This window comes from Hyposmocoma kahamanoa, unplaced genomic scaffold (assembly GCF_003589595.1).
Source record: "Hyposmocoma kahamanoa isolate Upper Pololo Valley unplaced genomic scaffold, ASM358959v1 86, whole genome shotgun sequence".
In the NCBI taxonomy this organism is placed as follows: Eukaryota; Metazoa; Arthropoda; class Insecta; order Lepidoptera; family Cosmopterigidae; genus Hyposmocoma; species Hyposmocoma kahamanoa.
In genome coordinates this window covers 14,620,404-14,639,073 of record NW_020654289.1, presented here as the reverse complement: position 1 = coordinate 14,639,073, position 18,670 = coordinate 14,620,404, and the positions used below count along the sequence as shown (strand labels likewise).

The 18,670-nt window shown below is 36.6% G+C and overlaps 1 protein-coding gene across 1 annotated transcript in view; it reads right to left on the bottom strand.

Moving 5' to 3' along the window:
* The window catches only part of LOC113234664 (hemicentin-2-like), a 108,850-nt gene that overhangs the window by 47,785 nt on the left and 42,395 nt on the right, over positions 1-18,670 (bottom strand). The window contains exon 3 of the mRNA XM_026470082.1: positions 4,256-4,392. Coding sequence (XP_026325867.1) covers positions 4,256-4,392 — 137 coding nt within the window. The remainder of the gene's footprint in view (positions 1-4,255; positions 4,393-18,670) is intronic.

The window sequence follows — 18,670 nt, the reverse complement described above, 5'->3', positions numbered from 1 at the left end:
GTATTATTCTATATATACATATATAAAAAGAACCGACGATCCGAAAGACAAAACGCAACCACATTGCATTGATTGCATTGGAATAATGTTTACTTTCGTTTGTTTTTTGCAGAAAATGGAAATTGATTAAAATAAGACTTACCGATGCTATGAAATACCACCACGGATAATATTTACGGTGCAGCTATCATTTTTGCATTCCAAAACAGCACAATAAGGCAATTACTTTTATCTATTTTCTACGATTTTAAAGAAGTTGCGCCAAAGAAGTGACACAATCATAACGTACAAAGCGATAATAGTGGACTGAACCCAAGTACGCGTAACTACGCGTAACAACTGGCATGCGGGCTACGCTTACTTGCCACTTCTACTGTATTTATTGTTCTGTGGAAAGAACGACAGAAATGTTTTATGAAAAGAGAACGGAAACTATGTAAGTAACGTAATCATAACAAATGAATGGGATGAATCGTTTTAGTTATTTGGTCAGTGATTTCTTCGATACGAAACGAGCGTAAACGTTGGAGTGAATCGGCGCAATCTGTGGCCGCGAATGACTCAGCCCCTTCACTAGCAATTTGGCCACCATTCACTTCTCCCTCGCATCGAAAGCCACATAAAAGACGAGAATGGGAGCCTTGTAGCTGAAAAGCCGAGCTTTTCACTAACTAAGGATACGAATAAATAATAGCTATACAACCTTTATGTTATCACGTTTTACTCTTAAGTCAACGGTAAACATATGAGCACATTAAAGTATGTGCATTGATAAAGTATTTTTATAGCCTAACGATAGCTAATGGTTTGACCTACAGCCTCTCAAGCAGATGTCACGGGTTCGAATCCGGACTCGCTCCTCTGAGTTTCTCGAAATTTAAGTGCGAAACTTAATTTGAAATTTACCATGAGTTTTTCGGTGAAGGAAAATATGATAATGAAACCTGCACGCCGAAGAAGGTTCACAGCCCCCGGAAGACGTGTGAAGTCCCCAACCCGCATTGGGCCAGCGTGGCGGACTATGGCCTAAACCTTTACCTGAGAGGAAACCCGTGCCCAGCAGTGGGACGTACAAATGAGTTGATGACGATAACGAAAACGTAGAATAGTATATAATTCGCACCCTTGTTGGTGTAATAAAGCTACATACTTTACATATATACTACATAATTTGGTGTAAATGATCACTTTTTAGGACAGAAGTTTAAATATTCTAAGTGCCATTTTCCACTGAGTGACTAACCGCGAGTTACCGCAGCCATAGCGGCTAGTTTTAAAGTAGCATTCCGATGTTGGCGACCGCGACCCACTGTTTAGTATGAATTTATATCGAGCACTGACGAGGCAATGTACCGCGTCGCGCGATTTGTGGGCGGCTCTGCACTGCTCCTGTAGTAGTAGTAGTTTTAGTGTCTAAAAACGCACCCTATGTATATGATTCGAGAGATATAAAGATAACATAGTAGAAAAAAATGTGTATAGGTATAGGAAGAAATTAGCAAAATGAGTGTATCGTCGTCTATGTCTTCCTTCAATGACTGCTATAATATAACTCTTTTTCTGGTTGTGAATTAATAGTTCTACATAATTGTAGTAAGCACTAGAATACAACCGATCGTATTAAAAACTGCGGGAAGACTGTCGGGGTCCTATGGATCCGTAAGCTACTAGTCGCTATGCAACAGACGACCCGGAATGCGGCCGCCAGTGTGAGTTGAACCTAAAGGAGTCGCTTAGTGGAAAATGCGTGTAAGAACGGAGTTAGGCGATGACTATTTTGTGCTGCAATAGGAAAATTATACAATTTCATATGTACATAATTCTTTCTTGTGATAAAAGCACTTTAGACGTATGATCACATGCTGCTTTATTATACCAACGATTTTCAGAAAAATATTCTTACTACCCGCCAATGAATATAATCGAACTGCCTAACATTATACATCTATCAATCGAAACATTATTCACAAACACATATGTATTCATTAATAATATATCATCTACTTTTTGTCCACACACGATTGTAAATGAGGAAACATATTTGTCTAGAAAAAACGTAAAAAAATAACGTCACAGTCTTGAATGAAAGAATTCTTTTTAAAAAACACGTTATTTTTGTCTAAAATATTTTTAAATTCATGTACGACATTTTCTTTGAGGCAAAAATAGTGAAGCCAATATTTGAAATGTCATTTTACATTAAGGAAATTTAGTAAGCTTCGTTGACGGGTTCTTTGTTTACAATAGATGAAGCTACTTCCACAGAAGTACGGATTTTATCATTTTAAAAATTCACCTTAGCATCTAAAAGTATATAAACCTTATTAAAACAACATTTGCAGAATATTTTGGTGAAAGTATTCTTCAGGAGAAAAATGTTATTTCAATTTTGTACTTGCACGTACACATGCAACAGTCATTCAAGATATGTAACTATATTTCATTTCGTCTAACCGGATAGGATCGTTTTAGCGTGCGAGTAATCAATATCTAGTTGGTCAATCAATAGTTGGTTCGATTCTCTGTAGAAATTGTTTTGGTGCATTTTTGTTGCTTGAACTTTTACACACCTACTTATTGTTGTTTTGTTATAGTTATTGATTTTGATGAGTGTATATTTTATTTTATGATACCTAGCAAACAAACCAAGAATAAAATAAAAGTTTGTAACGTATTTTTTATGTTCCTAATAATGAGTGTCCGACTTCAAGAGCCGATGAAATGACGCTTTGACATCAAGCCGTTTGGCAAAAACATTGGCAGTCTCGTTGATTTTGGTATTGAACTTAGCACCAACAACAATATTGCATTTCGAGTGTATATGTTAATTTTGGTTGTTATTTTTGTAATAATTATACTTTGTGATGGGTGTTTGTTTCCATCATAGTTTTTGTTTCTGTAGCTTTGTAGGAGAATACAGTTAACTATCAATTTGCATTTTGTATATATTTAAGTTTTGACACTTATTACAAACATTTATAACAGTACAGTAATATATATAAAATATACGAAAAGTTACACTCAAAAACGCAGAAAGGTGTGCTCGCGCCATGTTTGTTCTCAACCCGATCTTATGCTCGCGGCTTGTTTTTTCTCAACCCGTTCATATGCGGCGACACGCGACGCTAGCCGAAGGAAGAGTTTACTCCTTCCTTCCCAGGTGGAGTCACTATGCGTGGAACGATAAGGTGGGAGATTTCCCGCGTTAGACTTTTATAAAATTTAGTAATCGCGAAAACTTAATATTTGTATACCTTAAGATGACTAACAAGGTTCGATTTTTTGTTTTTAACTAAGATGTTGTTAGACCTAGTCCAAAATTAGGTAATAAATTTTCAGACAATTTGTTTTTTCTAATTAAGGAGCAAGTGCAGAAATGCATACAAGTGTAAGAAAATTCCAATGTAGTAGAGTTTAATTGACGGTTTGTTTAGTAACAAAATAAATTTGTTTACCCTTTCCATTGTGGTTTCACATTGCAATCTGTTCCATAACATTATAATCTATGTACCGGCTTGACGCGTAACCTTTAAAAAATGTCTACCTCTTTTATTTACATGCTTTTTTGCTATCTTTTCTTATTTTTTTATCACCAAAATTTGAAAACATGTGTAGTTTATTTAAGCTGTGCAACCAATTTCAAATATCCCGTATTTTCACATTCGCGCGAGAGGCGAGACGAATGGCATAGCGAAACACAAATACGAACAGGGTCCTTAGTATAGGTTTTCAAATATGTAAACTTAACACTGTCGTATTAGCGTGAAGACTTTAATGTAAACCTTATAAACATATGATTAAGATCTATCTAATAAAAATCTTAACGCAAACGCGGTAGTTAAGTTTAAATATTTACAAATTTACACCCAGGTCTCTGTGCGCTCGCTATTTGCCTCGCCACTAGTGCGCTCGCGTCGAGAATGGTTTTTCGGGCGCGAATCAAAGACACGAACGCGAACTTAGTGTTTACATAATATTGCGACGACAGTATATCATCCAACATTTTCTACAACTTTTTTTTTTTTTTACGTAGGACATCCAAATACTTGTATAAACTCAATGTTTAGTGCGCGCGCCACCATAACATTCACTTCATCCATGTTCGCGTGCGAATGTCGAGGTGGACCATCGCACGAATGTGTAAACGATAGCTCGCGTCAATACCCTCCACGAATGTGTCGTCGAATGATCGACAAAACAGTATGTAAAAAGCTACGAGGAAACAATTTAACAAGAAGATAGTAAGAGTGCTCACCGCTCTGTCAGCGAGGTTCCGGACTCGGCAGTGGAGGTACGCGGGCTGACCCACGGCGGCGGTGGCCTCGCGCTTCGTGCTGTTGTCGAAGTACGGCTGCCCTAAGGGTTCCCAGCCCCCGCCGCCGGCTGTGACACCTGCAAACAAAGGAAAATAATGTCACAAAATGCAATACTACACATACAATATCGTACCTACTCAAGGCTGAATAGCACCAGTATTTGCATATAAAACTAAAACCAGTTCCATGCTATTAAGCCTAATGAGGATTACAAAACTCTTCATGGTTGAAGACTCGTTGGTGAGCGGTAATTTATGGCTTCATTTGCCCTTTCCCTTGGTTATAATGATTCCCTTGGTAAAACGAGTCTTTTTTTATAATATCAAGGGGCGGGACGAATAAGTCGTGCGCCTGGTGGTAAGGAACACGCCTGTTCATAACAGGTGCAGTGCCACTCAGAGCTTTAAATCGCAAAGATCTAAAGGGCACTGCCACTACGCCAGTGACCCTGAAACATAAGTTGACCATGTGCCTGTAATTTCACCAGCAAACCAATATCCAAAGGCTGGAGCTTGTGCGTGCAATGTGGGGCAAAGTAAAGTAACAGTTGCAGTGCCACTCACAGATTTAAATCACAACGGCCACCACTGCGCCTGTCACTGGGACAATGTTGATAATGTAACTGTAATTTCACCAGCACGCTTCAAAATCGGAACGCAGTATTGCTTACATTACTGCTTATCCGCAAAAATAGGTCTGGTAATTCTTTTGCAAAAACCCCATACTGCCCCGTTTTTTGTACCCCGTACTGCCCCTACCCTGGGGCATAGTGGGGTTTTCTTAGGGTTCCAGTATAATTTAAAAAAAATATGCTAGTTGATTAATTTGTTAACCGAAGAATATGGCAAATTATACTTTAATATATTGCCAAAGAGTTGTGATTAGTTTTAATATAAAAACGTATGTTTTTTGTACCTTTATTGCAGTTTTCCCTTAACGCCCTCTTTATGTACCTCCTTCCCCTAAGGGACACCGTACGTCTCTAGGATACTTTACGGGTTAATTAAAAATAAAACAACATTCCATAGGTTCATAGGTTTTCGCGATTGACACACATTGGAATTGAAACTTTTTCTTTTTCAAATATGACTCGTCAGGCAGTGCTAACCATGGACCTTTAAAGAGACAGAAACGTTGGTTTGCTTTACGCGGTTTTACATCCGGAAAAAATGATATCATTTCTTAAACATACATTTGTCAAACAAGCAAGAACGTTCCGGCAACAAACGATTACTTCTAACACTAAGTATGATTTAGTTTTGAAGTATTAATTGAGGCATAGCTATCTACATCAGTTAATAATAGAGGTACTTTTCATTTTATTCATAAGATTTATTGCCGTCGGCACAATATTCAACCAAATAAATTATTATTACACATTTATTATGTAAGTTTGTAACATAATAAATGTGAAAGTAACTCTGTTTGTTACGAATGATGAGTGAATGAATTTTGGTACAGAGAAAGATGAACTTAGGAGAAGGACATATGCTACTTTTTGTCACAAAAATAAATCTGAAAATAGGTAAAATAGGTGATGAAAGTTTGTATGGACAATCAATCACTACTCAAGTAAGAGATGTTGTAGAGTCAACTAATTTTATTTCTGTCTCCGTAAAGTATTTGTTGGGTGTGATAATGAATGTTACTGTTTAATATCGCCGTGTACCGTAATTAAAGCTAGCTGGTTATACATGAAATAATAAGGGAAAACTGTACTATCACAAATCTAGGTTCCTACCTAGCCGCCTAGATTCAACCATAAACTACTTTAAGTACGTATTATCGTGCGACCTAAGGCAACAGACGGAAGGTGGGAAAAATAAGGGGTACAAAGGAATTAATTTTCTCACTGCCAGTCTCACAGAGTCACAAGACTGATCAGATAGGCTGACGGCTAAAGTAGTCTTGGCTGTACTCAGGAAAATTCCGTCGTCAATGAGACAGCGTTGTCTGGATTCAAATAAACCTTTATTTCTAAAAATTATATAAAATCTGTGTGCGTGTATATTACAAAGTTCTTTCTAACGCAAATTAAAGGAAACATTTACTCAGCAGTCTGATCTTGCAAACTGAAATTCGGTCAGTCCACTGCTGAGTAATCTATTACAGTCACGCTACAAATTTATGTCCGGTCAGGTTGTCTGTTCATGTTCACGTGAACAGTCTCGTGAATGATCTGAAAATTCTTATTCACACCTTTTGTAATGAATATTTGTATTAGTATAGTACAGTAGGCTACTTAAAGTACTTATTCTTATGCAGACGTAGTCAACGCCACCAGCTAGTAGTATATTAGGTAGATAGTAATAACAACAAGTCACCGAATCAATCTATTATAGCATGCTAATATGAGTGGACATTTTCTATACTATATAAGTACTGGACATAAATAATAATAATGACGCCTGCTCACTAATAGTCCCTCGCTAGGGAAACTATGAATCGAGGGTGCCATGGACACAAACATAGACAACCAAAAATTACAACCAAACTCGCGAGAAAGAAATAAATATAGGCCTTACAAATATTTCTCTCGGCCCGGAAATCGAACCCGGGACCTCTGCGTGGCAGCAGAGCATGGTAACCGTTCGGGTACGGAGGCAGCAGTAGTAGGAATGAAGTTGATTTTAGAGTGTGACCCAGAACATCTAAATTCGTTTTCTAAACTTAATCTACATTTCTAATATGGTCCTTCGCTAATATTTTTTTTATTTGATGGATTAATAAATAAAGCAACCATTTATTTTATTATACAGTCGGTCAAAAGAAAATTGAGCTTACATTTACATGCGTTTACATGTACAGAAAGAAAGAGGAAAAGAAAGAAATAATCATTTGTCTCATTCTTTCATAAGAAAATATGAAGTAAAACAATTAATCATCAAATATTTTGATACAAAATGGTCTTTACGTTTCAGCATTTGTCAAGCTACGCATGTAAAACAATCAAATGCTGGTATTCTCTAAATATTGAGGAACTGAGTGGACGTCTACAACAAATAACAACAAAGTTAATCATACAAATGCATGTAATATTGTATTTTATGTACTCGTATTATATTATTATCAATACCTTTAGACTCGTCATGGAACTCGTCTATTTATCGTTTTAATATTTCGTGGCAGAATAATGGCTACTACGAAGTACTGACGTGCTACATATAAGGCGTAAAATAAGAAAAAAATACTATAAATGGTCAGAAATGGATTTGGTTCTCAAAATATTCTCCGTTAGCGTTAATGCACTTTTTCATATGAATGAACCAATTTTGAAAACATTTATGCCACTCCTCCGTGACAATTTTCATACTCTTCGACAGCCTCTTCAGGTGATGAAAATCGTTGGCCGCGTAACTGGTTCTTAATTTTTGGAAATAAACAAGGTGCCTGGTCGGGACTAGACGCGGGATGGTTCGGACGGATGGGATACAGCGTTTACGGTTATTTTTACGGAGTGTGTCAATAACTTCCGGCAAACAAATGGTCGTGTAACAATTACTATTCACGGTACAATGATTCTCTAAAGCAACAGTAGCCACGTGTCCAGTTTTATTTAAAAAAGAAGTAATCATCCGCTTATAGGCACTTCACACGCGCGTCACTTTTGACTGGTTTCGGCTCATCTCGAAAGACTCATACGCTCGATTGCTGCTTTGTTTTGAGATCGTAACTATAAATCCATATTTTGTCACCTGTCACTATGTCCTATACCAAATTTTACGCCCCTTCGTTGAATTTAGTAAGCATGGCATTGCACTAAGTGACGCGATCAGTTTTTTGAGCCTCTGTCAAATTGTGTGGGATTCACCGAGAGCACAGCTTTTTCACACCCAAATGTTTGTGTAGTTATTGATTGTATTTGACTAATGCCTATGCCTAAAGACGCCCGAATCTCATGGTATATCACATGCCTGTATGTTTTGATCGTACGGCGTACAGTATCGATGTTTTTGTTGTTTACAGCAGTGGACGGGCGACCATCACGAAATTCGTCACCGAGAATGACACGACCGCGTTTGAATTCTGCAAACCAGCTATAAACAGTCGTCTTGCATGATGTTTCATCGCCAAAAGCAGTTTGATGCCAAGCAACGCTCCGCTGAGCTATAAAATTACACTTAAAGTCGTAGAAAATCATACTACGAAAATTTTAACGAGTTAAATCCGTAGTGATGTAGACAACCAATTTCTAAAATGACGCCACAATCTAAAAACAAGTGCCAGTCAGATGAAACAAATTGTATTCTACAACTAAAGAGTTCCAATTTCAAATGTTGTAATTACTTTTGAAATATTGTTTATGTAAGTGGCCAATTCCGGAAACTTATAGTGCGCCCTATGTACGTACGTTATGTGGGTTACAATAACTTAGCCTTCCATAACAAATTATTTTAGATTACATCGAAAAACAAACTTGCAGCAAAAAGCAAAAGTCAGAAGTCTAGGTTCATCAAGTAAATAACCGAATTCTATTAAGGTTTAACGTTTTTTAAGGTATAAAATGACAAATGAATACCGCAAACTTTAAATGGTTGTTACTCGGAAATACGGAATAACAATCCCTATTATGTTTCATGTCGTATAATTTGGCCTAAAATAGACCGAATGTAAATTATTTCAAATTCCGTCATCATTTTTTAAACATATACTTGGACGTCGTCTACTCTATCCTTTTACAAAAGACAAGCTGCACGTATTGATAAAGATTAACTGAGGCTTGGAGTTGCAAATGTTACAATAACTCGTGAAAGCGCTCGATCGACCATGCTTGGTCAATCAAGCATGGTCGATCTATATCATCATCATCAATCATGGTCGAAAAATTCTTTATTATCATAAGTAAGTGACAATAAATAATTTTTGGCAAATAAGTAATGTAAATAGCCGAAAGATTCATTTTTTTGGGTTTTCATATAATATGAACGCGATCGATCGGGCGGTATGGGAATTTTCTTGTTTTTATTTGGGAATTTGAAATTAAATTCCATTACACTAGAGGCATAACATCTGTTGAATATATTTCTGGTCGTGGTGTTTGAGACTATTGTTGCGATTGTTTTATTTATATTATTAATTTTACGAGGAGCGAGGTTCAAAATTCAACACAATCACAACTATTTTGCACGAATTAACCTCCACTGTCTAAATTTACTATCGGATCAAGACCGAACTGCTCGCCCTTGCCTCTGTTGCCTCAACGAGGCTACAAACACTGGTACGAGTAATTTTTGTTTGTGTTTGTTTGATCTGTGTATCAATATTATAATAACAAACTGCCTCTGTGGCCGACGGTTACTGCTGGACTGTCACGCAGAGGTCCCGGGGCCCGGTAGAAATATTTGTATGTCTTACGTTTATTTGTCTCGTGAGTTTTAGTGTAATTTGTGGTTGTCTATATGTGTGTCCATGGCACCTGCGATACAGGGTTTCCCTAGTGCGGGGATATGAGTGTGTGCGCCTTATAAACTAGTTGAGTATTTTTAGAAAAAGAAATGAATATCATGGTAGTAAAATTATGGTAGTTATTTTAAGAGCTTCTTGTGAAAGAGTTCGTTCAGGGAAGTATTGCCACCTTACCTATTTCTGCCGCCAAGCATTAATATCGCATCCCTCATGGATAAAAGGCATAAGTGGAATCATGACAAACATGTTTATTGCTTCATTAGATACAGAAAAGTATAACTATCTAATACACATTATCTCCAATTGGAGGTTAGATACAAAAAAATGTACCTGCGGATGTGGGTTACATTTTTCTGCATCCAATGGAGCAATAAACATGTTTGACGTAATTCCACTTATGCCATTCTCCCATGAGGGGTGCAATATTAGCATTACTGTGTTCCCGTTTTGAATGGTTAAGGGTGCTGGTGAAATTACGAGCACATGGGACTTATCAACTTATATTTCAGGGTGACAGGCGCAGTGGTAGTGCCCTTCAGATCTTTGCGATTTGAAGCTCTGAATGGCACTGCGACTGTTATGGACAAGCGTGTAGCTTACCATCAGGCGCATGACTTATTCGTCCCGTCCCTTGATATTACAAAAAAAATCATAATGTCAGCCAACCGTGGTCATGAAAGCTGTAAAAGACCCGAAACTTTGGTTTGCTTGAATAAATAAATCTACACGATTTAGATCCGAGTAATTAGTTTCATTTCCTACATGTGACAATCGCGAAAACCTATGGACACGAAACATCATGATATGTATAACAACAAAAACAATGTTCGCGGGTATTGTACACTTAACGATGTTTCCCGTTATCGAAGTAAAAAGCGGTGAACATTAAAAAATATGTTTTTTATGAATGCCTTAATATATCTGGGTCCAATTTCAATTTTTTATTCAAAAATAGTTAAGTTTTCCACAAATACATACATAACAGAAAAGTCTGGAAATTCACGTAATTTATAAATAATATAGAATTAATTAATTTTGGCCACTAATTGCTTTTGTATCTAGATGTGAAGAAACGGCGGCTTCTTTTTTTCGAAGATCCTAAGCCGATTTACACTAAGACTAAACGTATTATAATTAAATATAATTAATAAATATAATAAATTATAAAAAGTGAAAGCATCCATTAATGTTTGGACCCAATTGTGTACCGAAGTATAACTTATGTCAAAAAAATTCTAAAATTATATTGAAAATTATCCTTGCTGAAAAATGTAACTTAAATTATAAATTTAAATGTTACTGCGTTCGACGAAACGCGCATTTCGTGATTTGACAACTATCACTGTAGCTAATCAATAAATTGACATTATACCTCAAAATTGTATTGGTTAAAGTAATAAAATCTTAGAGAATGGAAAGAAATACAAATATTTTTTTTATTGTACATAAATATACATATAAATCTCTATGACATCATCCATCAAACCTTATCCCTAAACATTATGAAAAACTATATGTTAAGTGTGAATGAAAAAATGACGGGAATAGGAAGTGAAAGGATTTAAAAATTTCAATTAAGATTGTGACAGCATTATGGAAAAGTTTTTGGAAGAAGGATCAAAACATGGAAGCACACAAGAAGAAATACCTACTAATTCGTGTTCAAAATGCAACGTCTTTTATTAGCAAGTGAACAAAGTGATTTAAATAAAAGTGGAAACATGAATTTAGGAATTAACTTCTAGTCTAGTGCCTATTTATTCAGATTTCTGTGGGTACAAGGATGGTATTTTTTATGAATTAGCCGTTGTTTTTTGTTCAAAAATATGGAATAGTACTTGAGGCCCAAGTTGAAAGAAGAAGTTGAAGTTGGAAAAATGGTTCCTTTCTGCGAAATAACAACCAATGTTTCATTTATTTTTTTAATAATATCAAGTGGACCCGCCTGTCCATAACAATTGCACTGCCCCACTGTCGCTGCACCCGTCTCCTTGAGACATAAATAAGTTGACGAGTCTCATTTGCCTGACCAGCACCATTACTCTTCCAAACCGAAATGCAGTAATGCTCACATTTACTGCTTGGCGTCAAAAGTTTTGAACCACCTATTTAGAAGACGAAATGAAATAAATTTAATCTAACCTTTCTCAATTTAATGATAAATTTGTATCATTATTATACTGTCATATTTTAAATTAAAATGTAACTGCTCACAAAGACCACTTGCTTTTAAAAGTTTTACCTCGAAGACTTCACAACAACAGTCTGGCGCCACTCGGCCTCAAATTTTGCTCCTTTTCTGTTCACGAAAAACTTTTTTACAATATTTTATATTCAAACCACACAATAAATTAGATACATTGTGTGATAAAGAAATTTAATATAAGCCCGTCATTATAAGATTGATTAAAGCAAAATATTGATTATGTTTTTCTAAATATAAGTTTCTAAAAACGGCCGTTTATTAAAAAATAATTTTACAAAATTTTTGTCAAAAAGGTTTCGCAACACCACAATACCAACAGAGTTAGCGGAAACGTATGCGGTGTGATAGTATTAGCAGCAGTAGAGCTCCTTTTTTGCCACCAATCAGTAATGTCAGTCACTCATCAGTAATGTGTGCAATTACTGCGTTCCGGTTTTGAATTTGTCAACTTAAGTCTCAAGGTGATGAACGCAGTGGCAGTGTCCCTCATGTCTTTGCGATTAAAAGTTCTGAGTGGCACCGTAACTGTTACGGATATTAACACCAGGCACATGAGTTGTTCATCCCTTGGTATCATGAAAAAACAGCTACTTAAATAATAATAATAGTTAGCCTCCACTATATAGTCCCACTGCTGAACACAGGCCTCTTCTCACAATGGGAGGGCTTATGCTATAGTTTACACGGTGACTCAATGCGGATTGGAAACTGCACACACATCATTAAATTGCTTTACAGATTTGTGCAGGTTTCCTCACGAAGGAAAACCTTCCTCGAAGAGTTAAAGGTAAATTTCGAATTCAATTTTGCACATAAATTCCGGAACACTGAGAGCTGCAAGCCCGAATTCGTAGAGGCAATATGTTAAACCCTTACTACCACGGCTTCAGCTACACTTACTTGCCATAGTGATTACCTTATTAATTTTGCTTGAAAATAAAACAATTTTTTCGTATCTAAATAGCGAACATTTTTTTTTTCGGACAAAATAACGTTTCGTGCTTTTAAAGATCACAAGTGACACATTCCCATTTCTTGGTTACAAAATTAAATTATCCGAAAGTTCCTCTCGGTATTTCTTTGCATCGGCAATGAGGTCACATGAATTACTAAAACGTCGGGTAAGCAAATCCTGACCATTATTAATATTAAATTCAAAATAGGCCGACTATTCATTGGGAACAACATTTTTTTGTTGCTTTTATGTGCTTTGTCACGATTATATTTCTACGAAGTTCCTAAGTGCTATAAATTTGCTCGTATCATTCGAAATTTCAGAGCGAACCGCGACCGAGGGTCGGGTTCATCCCAAAACAGCGACCATTAGAACGATCCCTATCAACGCTAAAAACGCACTTTGTTTCCCGTCAGGTCCCGTTGTTTTTTATACCAACCACTTTTTAAAAATTAACCCTGTATTTGTAAATATTTCATTATGTAGTCAGCCTATTGAAAAGGCTGTTGTTGCTGAGATAAAAGAGATTTTTGTTTGAATTCGAAATTGAATTGTGTTCGTCAGGACCCTTTCTTTGTAAATTGAAATGTTGATTTTTTTCGAGGCAAATTATTCATCTTTTGTATTCACAGCTTTATGGCGTTAATAACATATACAAACAAAATTCAACAGTCACATTTACTTTCAAGCTACTGATGTTGTTGGTTTTCTATTTTTTCAGTAGAACGTGATCAATATTGAATGAAATGATTATAGATTATAGTTTTGTTTATAAATTCAAATCAACAGTTTTTTATAAAACCACACATCTACATTATTGTAGTGTTACTTAACTCAATTACGTGCTTCCCTCTTCAAACCCCAGGTCCTTATAAAAGAGACTTAACGGTAAGTAAGTAACGGTACGAACCAGTCGTGCTCCTGATGGTAAGCTACACGCCTGTTCATAACTGTAGCAGTGTCCTCAGAGCTTTAAATCGCTAAGATATAAGGGGCACTGCCGCTGTTCCCGTCAGCCTGACACATAAGTTAATTAGTCCCCTGTGCCTGTAATTTCACCAGCACTCTTACCATTCAAAACCAGAATACAGTAATGCTGACATTACTGCTTGGCGGCAGAAACAGGTCAGGTGGTAGTACTTACCTGGACGAACTCTTTCACAAGGAGCTCTACTGCTATTCAACCGTCTACCGTTATCCACTCGGGATTCCGCGTTAAAGCAATTGAAATTAGAAAAAGCACCCTTATTTCAACAGGGAAGATGATTTCTCCGTATCACCAGTTTGGGATACAGTGTTTCCTGTGATGAAAAATACCAAGCAGACATAAGACTGCAGTACTAATTAATATGTTTTGATTTATTCTAATTTCCATTATTAATTATAATGTATGTGTAAATATATGTATTATTAATTATAATAAACATAATTTAATAAAATTCATAATGATAACTTTATCATCTCCGTCAGCCGTGATCATAGGACCTGTAAAGCGCACGTAACCTTAGTTGGTTTATTTGATAAAAAAAAACAAACAAACATACGCTACTTATATCCAAAAAATAATTGCGTTTCCTACATACCTAGTGTACGTGGTATTGTAAACATATACTATAATCTATCTATAGTCACCATGAACCTGCATCAGCCCACTGCTGAGCACGAGTCACCCTTAATAGAGGGTAATAATATCTCATCCTAAAATACCTATTCCTACCGTACCTTAGCTGAACCGTTCAAAAACATCCGACCTAAAAAATGAAAACCACTTTAATAATCTACTTAGTATAAAATGAGAGAAGGATTCCAATTTAAGTGCCAATTGGCTATAAAACCCGAGTGATATATATTAGGGACCTCATTTTGCATATAAACGTCATTTTAGGCCAATTGAGTGGCGGCAAGTCATTAATTTCAAGTGTCAGTATTTAAGACTGGCCTTTTTGAGTCTAAAGTCAGTATAAGAGGAGATAAAAAGCTCTTGTCTATTTTAAAGACTTACTTTATAGACGCGATAAATACTTACAGCCTTCATTAACATTTGCATACTCGTACAGGAAATCATAACATATAATTGTTTTCGGACTTAAATCGCGTATTTTTTTCAAACAAACCAACGTTTCAGGCGTTTTACAGGTTTTTTGTCGCTTTTAAATTAGACGCTTATTAGAAGCGCTGCAGTAGCGCCACAAATACTCCATTGATTTATACCTAGATTTGAGTCATGGAAAAAATTTCATTTTGAAAAAAATCATATTTTTCCGGATATTTTTCCAATATTTTTTTCCTTTAATTTCCGACATTTGACGTTGACACCTGTCAAAAGTTGAAGTTACTGAACAAAAACGATGGACTCAACAACAAGTGGTGGTTTGTGTGATTATTGGAGGTTTTTTCGCTGTTGTGACATGATTTTAAATCTTGTTTTGATTTATATGGCTTATAGCTATACAAGTTTATTTTTTAATTCACGCTAAATAAAACTTCCAAAGATATTTTCAAACGTACAACATAATATGACCCTTCCAAATTATATATTATATTTCCAATTTTTCAAATGTTTCGGGAATTTTTCCGGAAAATTACCCAACAGTATTTGTACCCGAAAAATAGTAATGTTTCCAATGTGTAGCAATCGCAAAAACTTAAGAACACGAATAAGGAAGTGAAACATTCCATATTATGGCTGAATAAGATGGTAAAGTGTGTGTGTGCCAGTGCCTATACCATGACTTTCCACTAACAGTTGGCACAAGCGACCGCGTAAAATTTTAGTATACAAAATGTAGTTTCTTCTTGTGACCGTTAGGGGCGCTATATAATTTGCCAATACAACATATATGAAATAATATATACGCGGTCGCTAGCAACAACTGTTTATTTATTTATTTAAGTATTGTAGTACAGAAAGAACAAAAACACATTTAGTAACAAGGAAAACGCAAACAAAAGTACTGCTTATTTCTAACAGAAATTTCTTCCTGCAGTCCTAAATACTGTCACTGTCACGGTAAACTATGTCACGGTAACGTATATCTAATATTAATGGAAACCACCCTATTGTGACCAGTGTGAGTATTATACATTTACATTATCATTTTACTGGGACATACAAAGACCATAAGGATCTCCATTAGCAAAGACTGCAAAATTTATTTTGACTATATTCTGAAGTAAACTCTTATCCATCATTTCTTACAGTTCGTGAGTGTTTACACTATCCATCACAACGTAGGACAACTTGGGTCTAAATATGTTACTTTTATGTTATTCAAAATAGCAAACAATCATACAGTCCACCTGATGGAAGTGGTAACCTTCGTCTATAAACGGATAATGATAAAGTGTTCCTAATAATATCTTATTCTAGTGCTTACTAATGCTTCTTATTTATAATGCTCCTGGTTAGGCACATATATGACACATGTATACGTATCAAGAGCACTTCGAGCTTGTCTCTTAAAATGTATATATGAACGGTCCAAAGTAAAGAAACACTAATGTGTTCCGAATTGAAAAGCAAGAAGAATTAGTGTAATCACAGACACTGAAGCGCTGTCATCACATTTGCTGTGTAAAAATGCTTCGCAAGGCCCGGTGGCCATTGGCGAAACGGCACCGTTAGGGATCCTTCGGAATTCCTACAAGCAAACGCTTACTGGCAGCAATTATGCCGCGGTATCGTTAGGTATGCCGAAGCGTATCGTCGCGACAAAGTGCTCGCGCCTAGTCTCTCTTCAGATCCGTTGTAACTTTGCAAGCTAGTTTTACCATTTGAAAATTATAGTCTTGCTGAAGAAGAGACCTATATTCCTAGTAATAGAAGATTTTAGGCGAATGATCGTCTGAGATTAAACTGGTTCTCCTTGCTTTTCAGTTCGGACCACACTAGTGTTTAGGTTTTTATTTTGGATCGTTCATATTTAAGTGTTAAGAGCCAAGCTTTAAGTGCTCTTAACACGTAGACACGTGTTATATGTGTGCCTTACTCGGAGTACTTGACACGGACACTGCAGCACCAGAATAAAATATTATTAAGAACATTTTACCTGATAAATAAACCAACATTACGAGTACGTTACCGATATACTTAAAACAGCTTTCAGATCAACATATAATATTTATTTTCTCAGAGCCAGAAAGTATTGTACTTACCTATTCGGATGTTATACATAATATATCATGAACAACAAATGTTTATTTTATTGCCAACTACTATTTTTATAGAGTTCCACAGATAATCAAAGAGAAGAATGCGGTGATACCAAAATCCGATTTTTACAGAATGGTTAAAAAAACAGTACAATCGTCTGTTACACTCGTTCTTCTAACCATTGGCAACCAAAGTAACGTCAATGGTTATATAAAAAATCTGGCTTGCTGTGGCTGGTTTAATTCTATTGTTGTATTATGAATAAATCAGGAAAAACCGTAAGAAATATTCCCAGACGATATAGTTAGTTCTTAATTATTTTGCAAAATAGTTTTACGGCGATTTGAAAAAAAAAAATTAAAAATCTTTATTGACTCAAGACAATTGCATGGTATGTTAACATTATGTGACATTATTATGTGAAGAACATTTTAAGATGAGGTTGAACATTAGTGCCCGTATTAGTTTTGTAATAAAACTGTATGACAGACGCAAGGTCTTTCACCTGATTTACTTTACACATAATTATAATACCACAAAATTTACATAATAAAGTTGTATTTAGGTAATGAAACTATTTTTTCGGATCAAAATCGCGTATATATGTTTTGTTACTATCGTTATATACAAGTGTTGAGATGTCTTTACGATGCTGCTACCATGAGTGTCCAAGTACAGGACCAGCAGTCTGAACCTATCCAATTACGCAGAGGGGTGAGACAGGGGGATGTCATATCCCCGAAACTGTTCACCGCTGCATTGGAGGATATGTTTAAGACGCTGGACTGGAAAAGGATGGGCATTAACATAAACGGCGAGTACATCTCACACTTGCGATTTGCAGATGACATAGTCCTAATGGCAGAATCGCTGGAGGAACTGGATCAGATGCTGAACAGCCTAGCATCCGCCTCGCGGCGGATTGGTCTCGGCATGAACTTTGATAAAACCAAAGTCATGATCAATGACCACATTGATCCGAGACCCATCTGCGTCCATGGCCACCTTCTTGAAGTTGTTTCCGAATACACTTACCTCGGGCAGATTCTGCAGTTAGGTAGAAATAACTTCGAGAAGGAGGCCAGGAGGAGGATTCAGCTTGGCTGGGCAGCGTTTGGGAAGCTACGTCGAGTCTTTTCGTCGCCCATCCCGCAGAGCTTGAAAACAAAGGTTTTCAACCAGTGCGTCCTACCAGTTCTAACGTACGGAGCTGAGTCGTGGACACTCACGATACGGCTAGTCCACCAGTTTAAAGTCGCTCAGCGAGCTATGGAACGAGCTATGCTCGGAGTTTCTCTGAAAGATAAACTCCGTAATGAGGTTATCAGACAGAGAACCAAAGTGATCGACATAGCTCTTCGGATAAGCAAGCTGAAGTGGCAGTGGGCTGGACATATCTGCCGAAGAACCGACAACCGCTGGGGTAAACGAGTTCTTGAGTGGAGACCACGACTTGGCAAACGTAGTGTGGGACGCCCTCCAGCCAGATGGAGTGACGATCTGCGGAAGATTGCTGGCAGGAAATGGATGCGTCAAGCCGAGAACAGGGCGAAATGGCGTGCATTAGGGGAGGCCTATGTCCAGCAGTGGACTGCAATAGGCTGATGATGATGTTTTGTTAAACAAAAACCAAC